Below are 18,140 nucleotides of genomic sequence, written 5' to 3'. Positions count from 1 at the left end.
ATATATATATATATATTTTTTCTCTCTCTCTCTCTCTCTCTCTCTCTCTCTCTCTCTCTCTCTCTCTCTCTCTCTCTCTCTCTCTCTCGAATTAAATTCTTCATCGATAGATTAATTTTATTATCTATTGTGTCACCAGGGAAGGAAACGATCCGGAAGATTATTCGCGACTGACGTATAGAAAGTTGCTCGAGGAGACGTGCAGGTTTGCGAATGTTCTCAAGTCGAAGGGTGTCTCCGTGGGGGACAAGGTGGTGATTTATATGCCGATGGTCTTGGAGCTACCGATCGCCATGCTGGCTTGTACGAGGATAGGGGCGGTTCACAGTGTGGTGGTAAGTAAATGAAATGCCGATATAGTATAAATACCGCGTATAAATGCCAATGCGATGGATAAAAAGATAGGAGGCAGGAGGAGAAAGATATAGACAACATATAATATGTATACGCGATTATAGTTCGCAGGATATTCGTCTGATTCATTGGCGGAACGTATCCTCGATTCCAAGGCCAAAGTTCTGATCACTGCAGACGGCGTGTGGAGAGGTGAGAAATTGCTTCTGTTGAAAAATATCTGCGACGAAGCTGCGGATAAAGTTAAGAAGCATGACCATCAACTCGAAAGCTGCATCGTCGTCGCGCATCTGAGAAGACTCAACAATCCTCAGGGTAAGAAGGGAGTGAACGGCACTAGTAACGGTACGGTCGTGGATATGGCCAACATTTCCTGGGACGACGATCGGGATGTTTGGTGGCACGACGAGATGGAGGACGCGGAAGCGAGCTGTTATCCAGTTTGGATGGCCGCCGAGGATCCACTTTTTATCCTTTACACAAGGTACACGTTCTTTTCCGTCGCGTGCTCTCTACCTCTACGTCGAGGCCAAATAGAAAGTAAAGTAAACGGTAAAGCTATAGCGAGATAGCGCTTTTCTTCGCAGTTTTTCGCAGCTTTCCTATAGTTTGTTCTCGCTGAAAAATGACTATTATTTCCTTTCTGTTCACGTAGCGGCTCTACTGGCAAACCAAAGGGCGTTCTCCACACCACCGCGGGATATTTAATCTACGCGGCAACAACTTTCAAATATGTTTTCGACTATCATCCCGGTGACGTTTATTGGTGTACCGCCGATTGTGGTTGGATCACAGGACATACTTATGTAGTTTACGGCCCGTTAGCGAATGGCGCAACATCCGTCATAGTATGTATATGCATTTCTCTCACTCGATCATTCTCGGTCGTTCGCTCGGCTTTCTCCCTCGGTAAACTGCACTTGTTTGGTTGACAGTTCGAGGGTACACCTTTCTATCCGGAAAATGATCGATATTGGTCCATCATCGATAAGTACAAGGTCACGCAATTTTACACGGCGCCGACGGCCATCAGGTCGTTAATGAAGTTTGGTGATGAACTTGTGAAGAGGCACAGCTTATCCACGCTCAAAGTAAATCTCGTTTCGCTTATCCATTAATCGAAAAAAATAATAATAATAAAAGAAAAAAATGTATGCTTACAACATACAGAGAGTGTTGTCATGTATATGTACGCGTTTCAGGTTCTCGGTTCAGTCGGCGAACCGATCAATACCGAGGCTTGGCTCTGGTTTTATAATCTCGTTGGCCACGGCAAGTGCAGTATAGCGGACACTTTTTGGCAAACGGAAACTGGCGGTCATGTAATTACACCGCTGCCAGGTGCCACGCCTATGAAACCGGGTTCCGCGGTAAAGGACACTTTCGTTAATAATTCCCACCGTAAATAAATAATTTATTTCTGATGTATGGAATGAACGAATGTGTAGACATTTCCTTTCTTCGGGGTTTTGCCGGAGCTTCTTGACGAGGATGGTCGCGTGATTGAGGGCGAAGGAGAGGGGTACCTCGTATTCCGTCGACCGTGGCCAGGGATGATGCGGACCCTCTACGGAAATCATCAACGTTTTCAAAATACGTACTTTGATCGATTTAATGGATTTTACTGTACGGGAGACGGTAAGCGTATTATCTGATCTTTCTGCCTATTTTCCTCATTGTTTCATATATATTTCAGTTGCGGGCAGTAGCACCCGCAAGATTATTTCGCTAGAAGATTTTGATATTTCATTCCGACATATTTGGCATCTTTACCAAGTTCCTCTTTGATTCTCAATATTTGATTATATTTGCTCATTCTTTCACCGCTGCAATTATTACACATCGGTGTTAAATGGATATGATTTTTAAGTAAATCGTAATCCTCGTTGGAGAAAAAGCTCGAAATTTATAAAAAAAATTTTCAATGGTGAAATAAATTGGCATTCGATTTGAGATTGCAGATTCTGAAACTTGGAACATTATTCTCAATTTGAGTTGCATTTGCTCACGCTCTGTGTTACCTGCAAGGTGCTCCGGCTTTGAATTGGCCGGCGGAAAGTCCAACCGCCAAATCTGCGACGAAATTGTCTTCTGTCTCACCGTGACTCGCACTCACGATATAACTCCAATTGTTGACTATCGCCATTCTCGCGCAATTAATTACCTCTGTCACAGTGCCGATCTGCGATATTCTCAGAATGAGACAATTTGCTACATTCCTGCTCATTGTTTCTTCGATTCTCTCGATATTCATCGCGGTGAGATCATCGCTGACTACTTGAATCCCTTGATTAGCGATTGTTGACCAACCCTCCCAGTCCTCTTGATCGAAAGGATCTTCGATCGATACTATCGCTGGAAATTTCGAGAGATACTTTAGATATTGGTCCCGTAAAGCCGCGGTCTTCAAGTAATCAGCGGGATTGGAATCCTTCGTCTTGAACGCTAGGTCATATCTTCCTACGTGAATGTATAAACGCAGACTTTTTTTTTAGGACATGGTCGTGAGATAATTATGTATGGAAGCAACAAAATATTTTGAGTACAACGAAACCTTCTTTACAAAAAGCACTCGCTGCCGCGTCCAGCGCTATTTTAATTTTGCCTTCGTAACCCGCGTCTTTGATGGACGCGTCTAAAAAAGCCAATGCGGCTTCGTCGTTTTCCAAATCAGGAGCAAAGGCTCCATCGTCGCTAGTCAGAAGCGGACCTTGTATTTGTTTAGCGTTGATGATTTTTCTCTCTAACACTCGATACATTTCGGTCTTTTTTTGAATGTACTCTATAATCCAGCCGTACATAGGGGAATTTTTTCTTTCTCAGTTTCATTTAAAATTAAAATTTAATTTTTGCAAGCTTATTGAACTATCGATTGCGATACAATGCAAAGTGGAATCACAGGCGGAAAATGATATAAATCCAATCTTTTTTTCGATTTATGATTTTAGGAGCGAGACGCGATGCAGATGGATATCTATGGGTAACCGGCCGTATTGATGATATGTTGAACGTTTCCGGTCATCTAATGTCAACGGCTGAAGTGGAGAGTGTATTGGCGGAACATTCCTCGGTAACCGAGGCTGCGGTAGTCAGCAAATCGCATCCTGTTAAGGGTCAATGTCTATATTGTTTCATTACTCCGACCGTGGGGATGGCATTCGACGAAAAATTGCAGGTCGAGCTTAAAAAGAAAGGTGGGCTAATCATCAAGTCAATCAAATTAACTATTTAATACGCAATTAATATTATAATTAATGGGGATTTTCACATAATCAATTCATATGATTTGAGCAGTACGCGAAAGGATTGGTCCGTTTGCGCAACCAGACGTCATCCAGCATGCTCCGGCTTTACCGAAAACAAGATCCGGCAAGATTATGAGACGTATGTTGAGAAAAATCGCAGCGGGCGACAGGAATATTGGAGACACGTCAACGTTAGCTGACGAAACTGTTATTCAACTTCTATTTGAATTAAGGCCATGCGTTTAAGATACGTATTTCTTGCTTAGGAAATTGAAAGTAAAGTCTTGAATGAGAGAATTTTTCGCATCGATCATTTGGTGAATGTCGAAAACATAATCGCACGTTTTCCAAATAATTTTATAAAAATAAAAGTAATAGATTGCACATTGAAACAGATATATATATGTATTCGCACGATATCAGAGACACGTACTGTTCAAAATCTTAACGTATATTCAGTAATTAATTTGACAATTACGAAACGTACAAAATGTATAAAACGAAATATTATTGTCCTTTTGTCGATCGAATCAACCTGATATCGTCATTCAATTTTCAAGTGAGTCAAAATGAAAGTTATTCTTTGGATATGTCCTTTTTTTATTTTCTACAGTTCCTCTCGAGATTAAAAGAGACATATCGAAGGAATAGATTGTTGATATGATTAATTAATTGGTCATCCTCCTCAAGAGAGGAGTTGCTGTGACTGCGATACATATCTTACGTAGGCATCGCCAGTGATTGAGTAGCCTAAGCGTGCTTTTGTTTAAGGCCAAAATTAAGTTTGAAATTACGCAAGGGAGAAAACGCTCAATAAATTAATTGTAATAAACAGCACAATAGCAGAACGTTGAATTGGTTGCACAACAATTACTAACGAACTTATTTAATGGACGAATGTAGTACGTAGTTGGATGATGCGTACGCGTTATTATCAATGCATCATTACTGTAATATGAAAAAAAGAAATTTTGCTTTCTGCTATTTGATGTATGTGCGCGCGCGTGTATGCGTATGTACAGACACACACACGTGCGCGCACGCACGCACGCACGCACGTACGTACGCACACACATATTAAAATTGCTTGTGTATACATGTATATACACAGGGTAGCTCTCTCTAACACTTTTATCGTATTTTGTTTACCGTATTTAATAACATTCTTCGATGAGATTGGAACGAAGATGAATTGTCTTTTTCTCGGCTGTTTAAGAAATATGCGAAAAATTAAAAAAAAAAAGGATATATGAATGTGTGTACTTATAAATGAAAGTTACCTCGTGCTCCTTAATTCAGGAGTTACGCCAAATACATATCATTCCTTGTGGAACAAAACAAACTTTAGGTGTAATAAATTAAGTGTATATTAAATTATATATTATATATTGTATGTATTGTATGTAGATATGAAAAACACAAGAGAAAAAGAGAAAATATATGACCATATATAACTATATTCAGACATATAATATGTATAGTGTGTATGTATAATGTATATATATTATATTATAATATGTATGCGTATGATTACACACACACACACATATATCTATGTCATAATTACGATTGTTCTGTTAAATATTGAAGAGTATATTTTTTTCTCATATATCCTTCCTTTTCCATCGTTCTTTGTATCGTGTAAAAAAAAAAAGATTATATTTGAATTAACTAAATTGTTCCTATAATCTCTTATTCGTGCGTATATTAGTGCGAGGATTCGCCAAAGTTCGCGCGTTGAGTGGTGGAAGTTATCACGCGTTAGATTACGAACGTACGAAGCCATCTAACTAAAAGCCGAGTTTGACGCGTGCTCGATATTATTGACGGACGCGATATAACCTAGCTCTTTGGACGCGATTCAGCAGATCAGCTGAAATTCAGCTGACGCCTGACAGCTGATTCGCAGTGCGGTATATAACCTTACAAAAAGGTTGAAGGTGCTATAAATGCTATAATCCACCGGCCAGTGAAGTAAAACGAAAAAAAAGAAAGATTCAACTCATTTAGACGCGATTGTGTCGCCAGGAGTGTCGGTATCAATCAGTATCAGCGAATAATTAGCGGGTAGTCGGCAGTGATCAGTACTTAATAGCCAAGATAAGCCATGTCGAGTGTCGACGAGTATTACATTGAGATTTTGAGACTTGTGAAACAAGCCGGTTCGGTAAGTGTCGACGAAAAATTATGTATTCTCTGGTCGTGAAAACATGTATAAGCAGTGCCGATAAAATTTATCGAATATTAAAATATTTTTATTGCAAATAATCGTGTGCCATCGTATTCGTCAATATTCGATTCGCCTTGGATGTAAGCCAAGCGATTATCGATCGTCAAAGACTGATTATATAACTTAATTGATTAGTGACATCGCATTCGTATGCATGTATATGTACTCACACACAAGATTTTCTCAATTTTGATATATCTTTTAAAAATACCATGAAATCCGCAAGATCACTTATTGTCGTGGCGTGGCATAGACGAATATAAATGTTTACAAATGTGAGAGGTAAAGAAAGTGCGAGATAACAAGCTATATGCTTTTTCTTCCCATTGCGTTTTTTTTAATGGAAAAATGGTATATTTGTTTACAAATAATTTTAGTCGCCTAGCTTTGAAAAAATTATTAATTATTACTAGCATCCAGCACTTCCCCTCGATACTACTGTCTATAAAAAGATTTAATTATGCTTTATATGTTTTATCCGCAGATTATCAGAGAAAGAATTTATCAGCACAAAGATGTACATACAAAATCATGCGACGTTGACTTGGTTACGGAATGGGATCAAAAGGTAGAAAAGCTTTTAATCGGCGGAATATCATCCAAGTATCCCGACCACAGGTAAGCTATTGAATCAAACTTTTACTTCTGTTAATTGTTAATCGCGCTTAACTTATTGATTTTCATGTTTTCAATGACACTTAATTGTAGTATCCAGACTCACGTATGTCAACAAATAATACATCAATGTATTATCCTCCCACAGTTTTAATAATAAACTTTGTAATATTCTACATATGACATATTTTTGTGTATCAATAATAACTGCAAAATCTTGTGAAGTTGGCAATGATAATATAACAAAAATTCAATAATACGATAACATAAGAATATTTTATAATAAATATTTTACAATAGCAAAAATCTTGAAAATACCTTAAGAAAAAAGAAACAAATTAAATACAAATTAGAGACGTATGCAAATTTTGATATCTATTCTCTGTTCTAAAGTGAATATTATTTCATGGCAGGTTTATCGGCGAAGAAAGCACTGCCTCGGGAGAAAAAGTAGAATTAACGGATGCTCCAACGTGGATAATCGATCCTATCGACGGCACGATGAATTTCGTTCACGGTTTACCGCACACGTGCGTCTCGGTTGCGCTGCTTATTAATAAAATAGCAGAAATAGGAATAGTGTATAATCCGATCTTGGAACAACTTTTCACCGCTCGCAAAGGTCAGGGCGCTTTTCTCAATGGCGCCCCGATTCACGTATCCAACGAAAAGGGTACATCGTTTTTTATTTTTAAAAACTAAAGTACACTGATTATCCTTCCGGTAGATCTGTGTATATATAAACAGGCGTTTGTAATCGTTTAAAATACACGACGTTATTTATTAAAATCTTTTTGTTGTACTTTGATGAAATATAACGAAGATAATCATTAAAGATAATTTTCAAGCGAATAATAAATAAATAGGAATATATCTTACGGTACAATATTTACAATTAGCAAAGAAAGACATTCGAAAAATTAATGTATCAGAGATATTAATGTAAGTCAATTATATAATATTATTCATTGTTTGTTTGCTTCAAATTTTGAAAATCGTTTTTATGTCACCACAACTTTTTAAATTCTGATTATGATATATATATATATATTTTTTTTTTTTTCTAATATGTAGCTCAGACAGTTCTAATTATTTTGTAAAATTTAATTAACTGTTATTTCTCCAGAATTGCATAAGGCACTGGTAATGATGGAAATGGGAACTAGTAGAAATCCAGAAAAATTGAAAATAGTCTTGAAAAATATAACGCTTCTCATAACACATGTTCACGGGTAAGACATATTTACGAATATTACACTTTTGCATGAAAAATTTCACAAAAAGATTTATTTACTTATCCTACAGAATACGATCCCTTGGTTCGGCAGCTCTGAATATGTGCATGGTGGCTCTTGGTGGTGCTGACGTTTCTTTTGAATTTGGTATACATGCATGGGATATTGCAGCCGGAGATCTTATTGTTCGAGAAGCCGGCGGTGTATCGATAGATCCAGCTGGTAAACAATTGCAAATATTATGAGTCAAACAAAAGATACTGCATAAGATATCAAGATAACGTAGAACCAATTCGTTTTTTGTTTTTACGTTAAAAGGAGGTCCATTTGACGTGATGAGCAGAAGAACATTGTGCGCTTCATCGAAGGAGTTAGCTCAACAACTTTCCAAAATATTAATCCAGTATTATCCAGAGCGAGATTAAGCGAGCTCGAAAGTTTCATATGGAAGATGAAGAAAAATTATGATTTTTTCATGGATATCGCATTAAGCCATTAAAAATAATGCAAATATTATTGCCTAAAAGAAAAAAAAATGCAAATTCAAAATTCAAATCAGACTATAGAAAGTATTGTTGAGTAATTGTTATCCAGAAAATATCAATGAAATTATCTAAATAAAATATTTGTATGGTTAAGAAATAAATTGACAAGTTATTCACTTATGACATAAAATCAACTGTATACACATTATTTTTAAGTCTCAATGAGACTTAAAAATGATATTATTGTTCGCATTTTGTGATATAGCGCGCGCACGCGTATGTGTGTATGCGTATAACATATGTAATCATGTTATAATTTTTAAGAAAAAGTTCAGAAGAAAATATATTAATATATGATAAAATCATTGTTAATTTTTTATATTTTGAACATTTTTTTTGCAATAAATTGGTATATACACATTATGTATTTTACGCCATGAGTTTTGCATCCGAACAAAGATGTTCTAAAATCGAGGGAAAAACAATTTTATTATGAAAATATACTTATTACATGAAAGATTTTTGTTTTGAATATATTTTTATAAATTTATTAGATTTTATTCATTATTAAAATATGTCTATATATTTTTTTAGTACTTGTGAGAGAAAGAGAAAGAGATGGAAGGCGAAGAGGAGAGAAAAAGAAAGGAACAGAAAAAGAGCGAGAAAGTGTTTCGAAATTAATGTATTTATCGTATCTGCTTTTTCGTTTTCACAAAACGTGGGCTTTAAATATCTGAAAACTCAGAAAAAAACCGCAAATATTAGTATTATTTAAAGATTTAATACTTTTGTAGCTAAAAAACTAAATTTTTTCGATCAAAATAATTAAAAAAAAAAAAAGATATATAAGTGTGTCGTTTATATCTGTCATAAATATCGCTGGAATTTTCACAACCATGTACTTTACCTGTATACATACTTACAAGTCTTCGTTTGTAATCTCAAGTAACTTTAAGAGAAACCTTAGTGCGACATAAATCTAGTTAAATCGTTGCATAAACCTTGTTGAATTGTTTAGCGACAGCGCATGTACTTTTACGCAGTAGACACGACGTAGACGCAAGTACATCGCATTTTTCCTTTCCTCCTCATCAATTGTTTTCATCACCTCTTCCATTGCCTCCCCTCCTCACAGGGAGGGCTACAAGTGAAACATTACCAAATTGCAAATTAGAACGATACATATATTATATTCTCTCTGATCATATAGTTTCAATAGTATATTTTTACTTCCGCATTGAAACGTTCCCGAGAAACATATATATTTTCTTATTCTGTTTACGTCAGTTTAACTTTATCAATATTTTATTTACATTGTCTTTTCGTCGAAAATACTAAAACGCATGTATGTGCTGCGTTTTAGTATTGGCTATCGATTTATCACGTTTTAGTTTTCAACTTGCCTTTACAAAAGCAATTTTGCAAATGTTCAAACGTCATTACAATTATATATAAGAGACTTGGGAAACTCGATTAAAATTCTATTACATTTCCGAATAAAATTCTTATATTGTCATGAGAAAAGTTCATTAAACATTTTTAAAACTCGCTCTATTTTCGTACGGCTTATGATCTCATTATTAAACTGTATTGAACATGTACTGAAAAGTGGGTGTTCTAAGTATCCCAGGCAATCCCCCATGAATACCTTGTAACGGGATCGGCGCTAAAGGCCCTTGAAAGATCCGGCCGCACTTAACGATGATTTGAATCGAAGTCATCTGAAACATAAGCAGTCTCGTACAATCTTGTCACGTTTAAGAACGCCGTGAACCATTCACAACAGCATCATCGATATTCAGTTTTTTTTTTATTTCAAATAAATGATCAAATTTTCGAGTTTAGAGTTTGATTCTAACACAATAAGAGATGGTAGCAAATATAAGAAATGTAAGAAAGTCAGCAATCGAAGTGCCGCATTTGCAGTAATAAGACTCTTATTTAACACAGACTACAAGTAACATTTCAATAATTATCATTTCGCATATAATATCTTGATGACCTCCTTAAAATTTTGCATCGTAGTGCAAATATATATACATTTTCACCTCTTAGCATTATTATAAATGTTATTATAAATATTTGATTACATATGTCATTGTAGAAACATAAGATAAGCATTCTTTTTTATCGTTGTATATGTATGACTATGCATAATTTCTATGCATTTGTATTTGATAAACTATTTAAACATATGTGCTGACCGGTGTTTATAAAATGTGTCCCTGTATATATATGTGTATGTATAATATTTTATTTGTGTGTGTACACGGTCTCTATCTCTATTGTATTGTATTGTCGCTGTATAAAAAAATTCATTAAGTATGTCTAATCTGGAACGCTCTTTAAATTTCAAAGATAAAAATGAAGAAAAAAAAAATAGAGGCAGAGAAAACTAGAAAAAGAGAGAAAAATACGAATATTATAATAAATATTTGGACTGAATATATATTCAATCATGATTTAAGATTGAAAAGACAAAATACAGATCATTCTTCTCATTGTATTAAGCATGTGTCATTTTATTTCAATATAACTGACCTATTCGCTATACAATTTATCTTCCAATTAAAACAGGTTTTCTTGCCGCTAAGGCTCCTAATGCTGTATGTGCACGTATGCTCGCTGATGAGATACTTTAAAATGGATCGAACAATGTGTGATCCATAAAGGACTTACAGTTCTTTATATATACGAACCCCTTCTCGCTTCGTAGGAATACGTAACGTACAATTTCACATGAACGCACGATCTATAATGATTTTACTAATGGTGCTATTCATAAGGACATATCTTGCTCTCCAAATCAGGAGAAATGGTAAAAGGAAACTGGTGCCAGTTTATGCTGAAAGAGGCGGTCGTTGTTTTCTTATTCCCACTTTCTTTCCTAAATAACGTAACTTTATCGAGAAATCGATAAGTTCTCTAGTTTAATTAGGGAAATCGGCATCTATAACTCGAATTATATTTCCAGATATGCGTTACAATACGAACTAATCTATATTAGAAACACTATCTATGTATAATGACGAAATTTATTTATTTATTATTGTATTCACAATTATTATATCGAGTATAAAAATATTATACTCTGTCTATCTGACAATAATCACACGCAATTAAATAATACCTTTGGATTCATACAGTACTGCCCATAAAGTACGATTTTGTGCAACATTACAACTATATTTTTCCTCTGTTGCAAAATTCTCATATTATAATGAGATGATTTGGATAAATTTTTTTGCACCGCCTCTTCCTGCTAAATAAAAAAAAATAAAAGAAAAATACGGATATTCTATATGTAAAAACGTAGAACGAGAGTATTTGAGGTGGAGGAAGGAACGAGAATGAGAGAAAGAGATAGAGAAATAGAGAGACATACCGCGCTTCTATCAGATGACGTTTAACATTAATAGAAAGGATTGTTAACGATATCATTTTACAAAGTTACGTCAGTGAATTTTTCGAAGCTAAAGGACCCCAGACAGGGTTACCTATATTTTTTCTTGTATAAAGGGATGCGCCAGAGCGTGATTCACAGTGATTCTCTTCCCTGCGTCCAACATCAACGTTCGTTCCAGCAAATCCTTCAGTTGTCCGACTTTGCGATTTTGTTCCGGTGGTAAAGAGTTTCCACCGAGTTCGGCGCTGAGATCACGAGTCGCTGGTAACGTCGACATTACGACAACTTTTTCCTGGAAAGCAAAAGCTAATCAGCAAATACTGCACGACAAATATTTCCGTAAGTAACGCAAGAAACATTACGGTATGACGTTTGGCGTTATCAACCGATATGTCATATCTTTTTCTGTTTCCGCATTCCGCATAGAAGATAATGTTATAATTATAGTGCAGCGTTTTACACGACTCAAGGTTTTATCATGGAAAATAATAAAGTAAAGAGTCAACTCACCCGTTCCGTAACTTTATCAACTTCATGATATAGAAAATTGCAGTTGCTATCAAAATGCTGATCCTTGAATTGTCCCTTTCTAATTAATTTGTTTGGCATTTTACCCTTTAGATCCATAAAGTACTTTAACATTTGATTGTTTGTTTTTCCCGAGAACATTATTTTTCCCGTGTACAGCTCGTATATGGTGCATCCCACGGACCACATGTCAATACCAAAATCATGTGGTATACCAAGAACTAGAAAATAATGATGTTACTTTCGGATTCCAGACATTCTAGATACAATTTCTACCACTTTTTCAACGTCGAGAATGCTCGAACTGATTTGTAACACGTATTATATTTTTCCAATTTTCAGTGAAGTAATATGTATATCTATTATAAGCAATCAATTATCCGAGTTTTTTATTGTTAAATATTTGCAACTGCACATATGCGTACATAGACGAGAGTGCACTACATACGCAATGTTCGGTCGTATGGTCGTAACAATTTATTTCGGCGCAAAATGAAGAAGTCAGAGTTGCGAATACTCGCGAAGTTGTATGTGGTTTGCTAAAATCGCTTGTCAGATATTGCGATATATATATATATATATATCATTCTACTGATAATTTATATATATATATATATATATAGGATATATATATATATATATATATATATATATATATAAATCATCAGTAGGATACACAGTCGAACAATGCTAACGTGTATAAAATTTGTATCATTAATTAAAGAATGTTACATATTTGACATCTGTCTATTGTGATAATACGCAATGTTGCCTTTTCTGAATGGACATGGAACAAAATTCTTTTTAAAATAATATTAACATGAAAAAAAAAAAAAAGAATATACATATGTTATACGTACATTACGTACCATACACACACACATACACACGCGCGCACACACATACACACGCGCGCGCGCAAAGGAAAAAGAATGAATGATAACTAGGCGGATTTTGTAATAAAGTAGAATACTTACTAATTTCGGGCGCACGATAAAATCTCGAAACTAAATACGGTGTTATTTCATTTTCGTGATCGTGCGATGCAGAACCAAAATCACAAAGTTTCAGCACTAGTTTGCTTTCACTGACTAGAATATTATCCGGTTTGATGTCAGCATGCAGAATTTTCGCACGTTTTAATAACTTTAGTGCTAGAAAAAGTTGCTGCGTATACGACCTTACCGCTTTAACGTGCAAACCAACGTCTTTGCCATACTTTTTTAAAACCTGCGATTTCCCAATAAACATAGTTATTGTATTATTGTTTTAATCATGTCTAGATCATAGATTAGATATTTACAAATGAATGCTAATACGTACCTCTCTCAAATTCATGGCTAAAGGTTCAAAAACCATACACAAATGATTTTTATGAAAGAAATGCCTAAATAGACGCAAGCAATGAAATCTATCTTCCGGATCAGCGTCATTCAACTTTCTAAGAATTTCTAGCTCCTTTAAACCAGTTCTATGCCTATAAGAGTGAAAAAGGATATAACAACACTATATATTACAATCGATCAAAAATTAGAAATGTTATGCTCACATTATTTCATTGTTTCTTATAATCTTCACAGCTACGTCCAAATTTCCTCTAGCGCTGTCTCTCGCTCTTACAACGTTACTAAATACTCCTTGTCCTGTATATCCATAGACTACGTATCGAGCATCTAGCGTTTCTCCAACGCGCACTCTAAGAAACACAGATTACATTTATTACAGTTATTATCAAGCTGATCATAGGGTCTTAAATTAAAGCAATGACATTAAATAAAGAATATGTAACTAACCGATAATATCCTTCGGCGTCGTCCCAATTATCTGTCAAACTAGGATTGTCTGGTCCTCCTTGACGTTTTCCTTCAAGTGTGGGACTCTGGAAATAATAAGAAATCGAGCAAAAGATAAATATAAGAACCAGCAGTAAAAGAGGTAAAATGAAACGAGGTAATAAAGAGAAACGTCAAATATATAATATATAAAATAAAATAGCATACATTGAAATCTCCGATATTATCTGCTTCTGCAAACATGTCCCATTCATTCGATTTTTTTAAAGTTTGCTTTTCTTCCTGTTTAAACCTTTCAGACGTCTTGATGCTCCCAGTTTTATCAGGCTCATTAAGTGGCGCGTCCTCAAATCTGGACTTTCTCTTTTTAACTGGAGGCGGCGACTCTAATTTTTCTGTGGGCAGTGGTGGAGTATGGCTCTCCAAAACAGATTCATTGTTATTGGATTGTATCTCTACAGATTTTTGCGATATATTAGATTGGCTTTCTGGAGAACCAGTGACATTGATGTCGGCAGACATATTTGAATCTTCATTTGGTCCACTTAATCTCTATGAAAAGAAAAAGAAAAAATATTTCTATCGTGATCGTGGCAAGTTCAATAATCAAATGACATGTATATAATGTATACACATGTGATAATATTACTTACTTTGAGCAATTCTTCTCTTTGTTTTCGTCGACGTTCTATAATTGCTTCTTCATCTTCCTCTTCCTCTATATCGATATCCTTAATGTCCTCTTCGCTCGAGCTGTCTGAATGTTCTATTTTGAGACCTTCCGATAAGGAATCCTTATACTTATCGTTGCGCTCTCGCTTACTATTTCTCTCTCTATCCTTCTCGCGATCCCTAACATGATCTCTGAATTGTTTGTCTCGATCTCGGCGACTTCGAGAAGGAGATCTGGATCTTTTGTACCGATCGTTTCGTTCTCTTTCCAATCTGATTCGAGTAGGACTACGTGATCTTCTCGCGGTACTGCGAGACCGATCATCGATTCGATGGTCATGATACCGAATGTCTCGTCGATCGCGACTATCGTCATGCCGGTCTCTATTCCCATACCGATCTTTGCTATCCCTTTTGTCGCGATTAACATGTGGACGAGACTCTCTGCTCGGTAATCTATCACGACTGCGTCGATCGTGACCGATATGACGATCTCGGCTGTTTTGACGTTCGCGACTTCCCAACCTCCTGTTATCTAAACTTTTCGTCTCATTATTACGAGTTTTTGAACTATGACGGGTAGGCTGCTCTCGTTTTCGATTTTCTTCTCTATATACAAATAAATACATACATATAAATTGTTAATATAGGAAGTATATTTTTTAATAAATTATGTTGAATAATAAATGAGACAAGCAATGATAATAATAATAGTAATGTTTTCACCACTTACCGTTTGTCTGATTCTCTCTTTCGTATCTCGTCCCTTCTCAACAGATCTTTACGTCTCTGCTGATCATCATCGATTTTTCTGTTGGATTCATCTTTTCTCGTATCTTCTTTCTGTTTTTCGTTAGTTTTACGCGAAGATCTGTCATCTCTTCGAATCTCTTCTCTTTTCCCCTCTTCTCTAAGGCGGATTTTCTCGTCTCTTTTCCTGTCAAAATCTCTTCTCTTATCTTTGTGCTGTTCGCGAGTTTTTCTGTCTCTAGTCATATCAATTATAACACGTCTTTCGGTTTTTATCACTTTCTTACGTTCTCTACTGCATGATTTGCTTCTACCGCGTTTCTTCGGTGGAATACCATCAGTATCGCTATCATCTTCCACAAGTATCACATCAGGTGTTTCTGTCTTGTTTGTTTTTGCTTCTTCTTCCTCCTCTTGTTCTTCTTCCTCTTCTTGTAACTCTTTATCTTCACCCTTTTCGGATTCATCCGAGAGATATTGTACTAAACATGCTTGCAATCGTTCCTAAACATACAATGCAATTATAATAAATTGAAATACTTATGCAGAATGTCTCACGACCAAATGAATTAAATGCACATGCTGCGTGACACACATTAAAATTATAATATACTAACATTACAGATGTTTGCTTCGTGCGCGCTATTTAATATTTTTTACTTTTTACTATACTTATTATACTAGTAATCTCAATACACATAATGCATACAACTGTTAAAATATATAATGACAGCCGCTCACGAAGTAAGCTCAATAAAACAATCAATCAGTATCATGAGAAAGCAATAACATAAAATTTTTAAAAATGCAATCGAGAAATTGACTTTATATGCCTTTTTTTTAGATAGGATTAGTGAACATTAAGTCATATACACGACAATATGCTACAGCATATTTTACAGCAAAGGCAAGCATTTTTTAAATTTATTACAACTCGAAAAATAAAACATAAATAATTTATGTATATATCTTCTCTCGTTTTGGGCTTAGATTTATTCCCCATAATTACATATAATTAAGAAACTCCTCCATTTTATATCATATATATAAATATATACATATATAAAATGCATCCGGCATTATTTTAATTAATTATAAACATGTTTATCTACCTTTTGTTTCATTAATTCTTCAAGATCAATATCATCTTCTATGATTGTGCAATCCACTTCATCGGAGTCGAGATCAACCAATTTTTCATCTTCACTTTCTTCCGTGGAGGCAACTTCTAATATAGAAGTTTTTGTTTTTCCATTCATACCAATTTCCTTATGCACTACATTGGAGATTAATTTCTCTTCCACGGTACCGTTTTCCATATTTCTATCTCTCTTCGGTCTCTTGTGTTTCTTGTGTTTTCGTCTACAAAATAATTATAAATTTAATTGTGACCATTGCATCTATCGATTATTTAATTATATTACCTGTCTTGCTTATCCAATCGTTCATCGTCTCTTTCAAGTAATTTTTCCTTCTTATGCTTATGATGCTTGTGTTTTCTCTTCTTTTTCTTTCTCTGGTCAATCACTCCATCTGCATCAGAATCTAATCCTAAAGATTCTCGTTTACATTCGGAAGCCTCCAAATCTGACGTGCTGCAATTATACGTCGGATTGAATATCTTGGAGCATTTTTTTCGCGATGAAAAAAGAATGTTCATTCTTGTCCATTCACTTTTGCAACAAAACGAGGACAGATCCGTCCTTGTTAATAACGTAATATTAAATCGAGTTTTTGTACACAATACACTTACCCCATGATAGAGTTCAGTAAATAATTAATAGGGGAAACATAAAATCTCACTACGCACGACAATTCCAATGATCTAAATGATTAACAACGATCACAATCAGTACTGATTCGCAACGAATGCACGAATACACGAAACTCTCAGTGAGACGCCATTTTGCAAGTTCTATCGCTATCTACGAGTCGTTTTCATGCATATCGACAACATTATCGATTTACGAGTATCGAGTTTCTTCCTTCGACCTCTTAGCGCGACAGTACTAGAAGTCACTATAATCCAGTTACTTTTGAAACGCGTGACGCGCGCGTCAAAGTACGCGCCTGTTGAAGGGATCCTGTCGAAGTGGCCCTGATTTAATTAATCAAAAACGAAATAGATTAAAATTAAAATTATCTGAACCAGTAGAAAAAAAAATTGTAATTTTGCGATATATATAATATTATAGCATTATAAGTTATAAATTTGAACTTATTTATAATGCATTTATATAATAAAAAAATCACGATTTTAATAATGTACGTATTATTCAAAATTTATTTTATTTATGTCAATGGTCGATCGACACTGCAATTATCTTCGGGCTCTCCGGGCCCTTTGAAAGTCATGAAAATTTGCCCAGGACGATTAATCGTCCAGGGTCTTTAATAGTATCTCGTCGGTGCGATCATAGCCTCATCCATTTTCCGACATAAAATTATAACGTCGAAAATGGATGTGGTCGAAACGTAGCTCTCATTCCTGCCAGCTCTGATGAAACGGATACTCCAGTCTCCACGTCCCATTTATTTGTGGATGTAGCACAGACTCGAACCACATCCATTTTCAACGTTATGACTTTACCGACAACGAGCGCGAACGGAATGGACAAACTTCCGAGATCCGGCCAATCCGGAGTCGCATTCGTCACCGCTCAGGCGCTCACTTTGCCGCGCACCATTTCATGAAAATGTTCGCAGCGGCCGAATGACGGCTCGACTGCCGGAAAAAAGGCTTCTCTCTGGTGCCACCAATCGTCCCTAGAGTCCTAGATTATCAGAGAAGCGCGACCGGTGTTACGCGTCCTGATTGGACACG

The 18,140-nt window shown here is 35.6% G+C and overlaps 3 protein-coding genes across 11 annotated transcripts in view; 2 read left to right on the top strand and 1 right to left on the bottom strand.

Moving 5' to 3' along the window:
- LOC105450065 (acetyl-coenzyme A synthetase) overlaps positions 1–4,573 on the top strand; it is a 9,496-nt gene extending 4,923 nt beyond the window's left edge. For all 6 annotated transcript variants that reach the window (XM_011689688.1, XM_011689689.1, XM_011689691.1 and 3 more), the window contains 8 exons: positions 140–335; positions 459–838; positions 1,010–1,202; positions 1,290–1,445; positions 1,557–1,724; positions 1,803–1,992; positions 3,303–3,548; positions 3,649–4,573. In XM_011689688.1, the coding sequence (XP_011687990.1) occupies positions 140–335; positions 459–838; positions 1,010–1,202; positions 1,290–1,445; positions 1,557–1,724; positions 1,803–1,992; positions 3,303–3,548; positions 3,649–3,845 (1,726 nt within the window). In that variant the 3' untranslated portion in view covers positions 3,846–4,573. The remainder of the gene's footprint in view (positions 1–139; positions 336–458; positions 839–1,009; positions 1,203–1,289; positions 1,446–1,556; positions 1,725–1,802; positions 1,993–3,302; positions 3,549–3,648) is intronic.
- A 63-nt stretch (positions 4,574–4,636) lies between these two features.
- On the top strand, positions 4,637–8,681 carry LOC105450063 (inositol monophosphatase 1-like). 2 transcript variants are annotated; one of them, XM_011689685.1, is made up of 6 exons: positions 4,637–5,766; positions 6,314–6,447; positions 6,858–7,117; positions 7,571–7,676; positions 7,750–7,901; positions 7,998–8,681. In XM_011689685.1, the coding sequence occupies exons 1-6, from the start codon at positions 5,707–5,709 to the stop codon at positions 8,102–8,104; spliced, it is 819 nt and encodes a 272-aa protein (XP_011687987.1). In that variant the 5' UTR covers positions 4,637–5,706; the 3' UTR covers positions 8,105–8,681. The 2 variants fall into 2 exon arrangements, with proteins under 2 accessions (XP_011687987.1, XP_011687988.1); XM_011689686.1 differs by lacking the exon at positions 4,637–5,766 and adding an exon at positions 5,800–6,104.
- A 153-nt stretch (positions 8,682–8,834) lies between these two features.
- Positions 8,835–17,239, bottom strand: LOC105450062 (serine/threonine-protein kinase PRP4 homolog). 3 transcript variants are annotated; one of them, XM_011689684.1, is made up of 15 exons: positions 17,070–17,239; positions 16,741–16,911; positions 16,429–16,678; positions 15,300–15,820; positions 14,548–15,175; positions 14,102–14,446; positions 13,895–13,980; positions 13,651–13,797; positions 13,425–13,578; positions 13,079–13,331; positions 12,084–12,322; positions 11,665–11,865; positions 10,709–11,429; positions 9,816–9,888; positions 8,835–9,308 (listed from the first exon to the last, which is right to left on the bottom strand). In XM_011689684.1, exons 1-12 carry the CDS (start codon positions 17,072–17,074, stop codon positions 11,665–11,667), a joined length of 3,000 nt encoding a protein of 999 aa, XP_011687986.1. In that variant the 5' UTR covers positions 17,075–17,239; the 3' UTR covers positions 8,835–9,308; positions 9,816–9,888; positions 10,709–11,429. The 3 variants fall into 3 exon arrangements, with proteins under 3 accessions (XP_011687986.1, XP_011687984.1, XP_011687985.1); XM_011689682.1 differs by lacking the exon at positions 10,709–11,429; XM_011689683.1 differs by lacking the exons at positions 8,835–9,308; positions 9,816–9,888 and having other exon boundaries at positions 10,663–11,865.
- Between the last annotated feature and the right edge of the window lie 901 nt (positions 17,240–18,140).

The sequence above is a fragment of the Wasmannia auropunctata genome, unplaced genomic scaffold (assembly GCF_000956235.1).
Source record: "Wasmannia auropunctata unplaced genomic scaffold, wasmannia.A_1.0 LD336069.1, whole genome shotgun sequence".
Lineage (NCBI taxonomy): Eukaryota > Metazoa > Arthropoda > Insecta > Hymenoptera > Formicidae > Wasmannia > Wasmannia auropunctata.
This window is presented reverse-complemented; position numbering and strand designations above follow the sequence as displayed.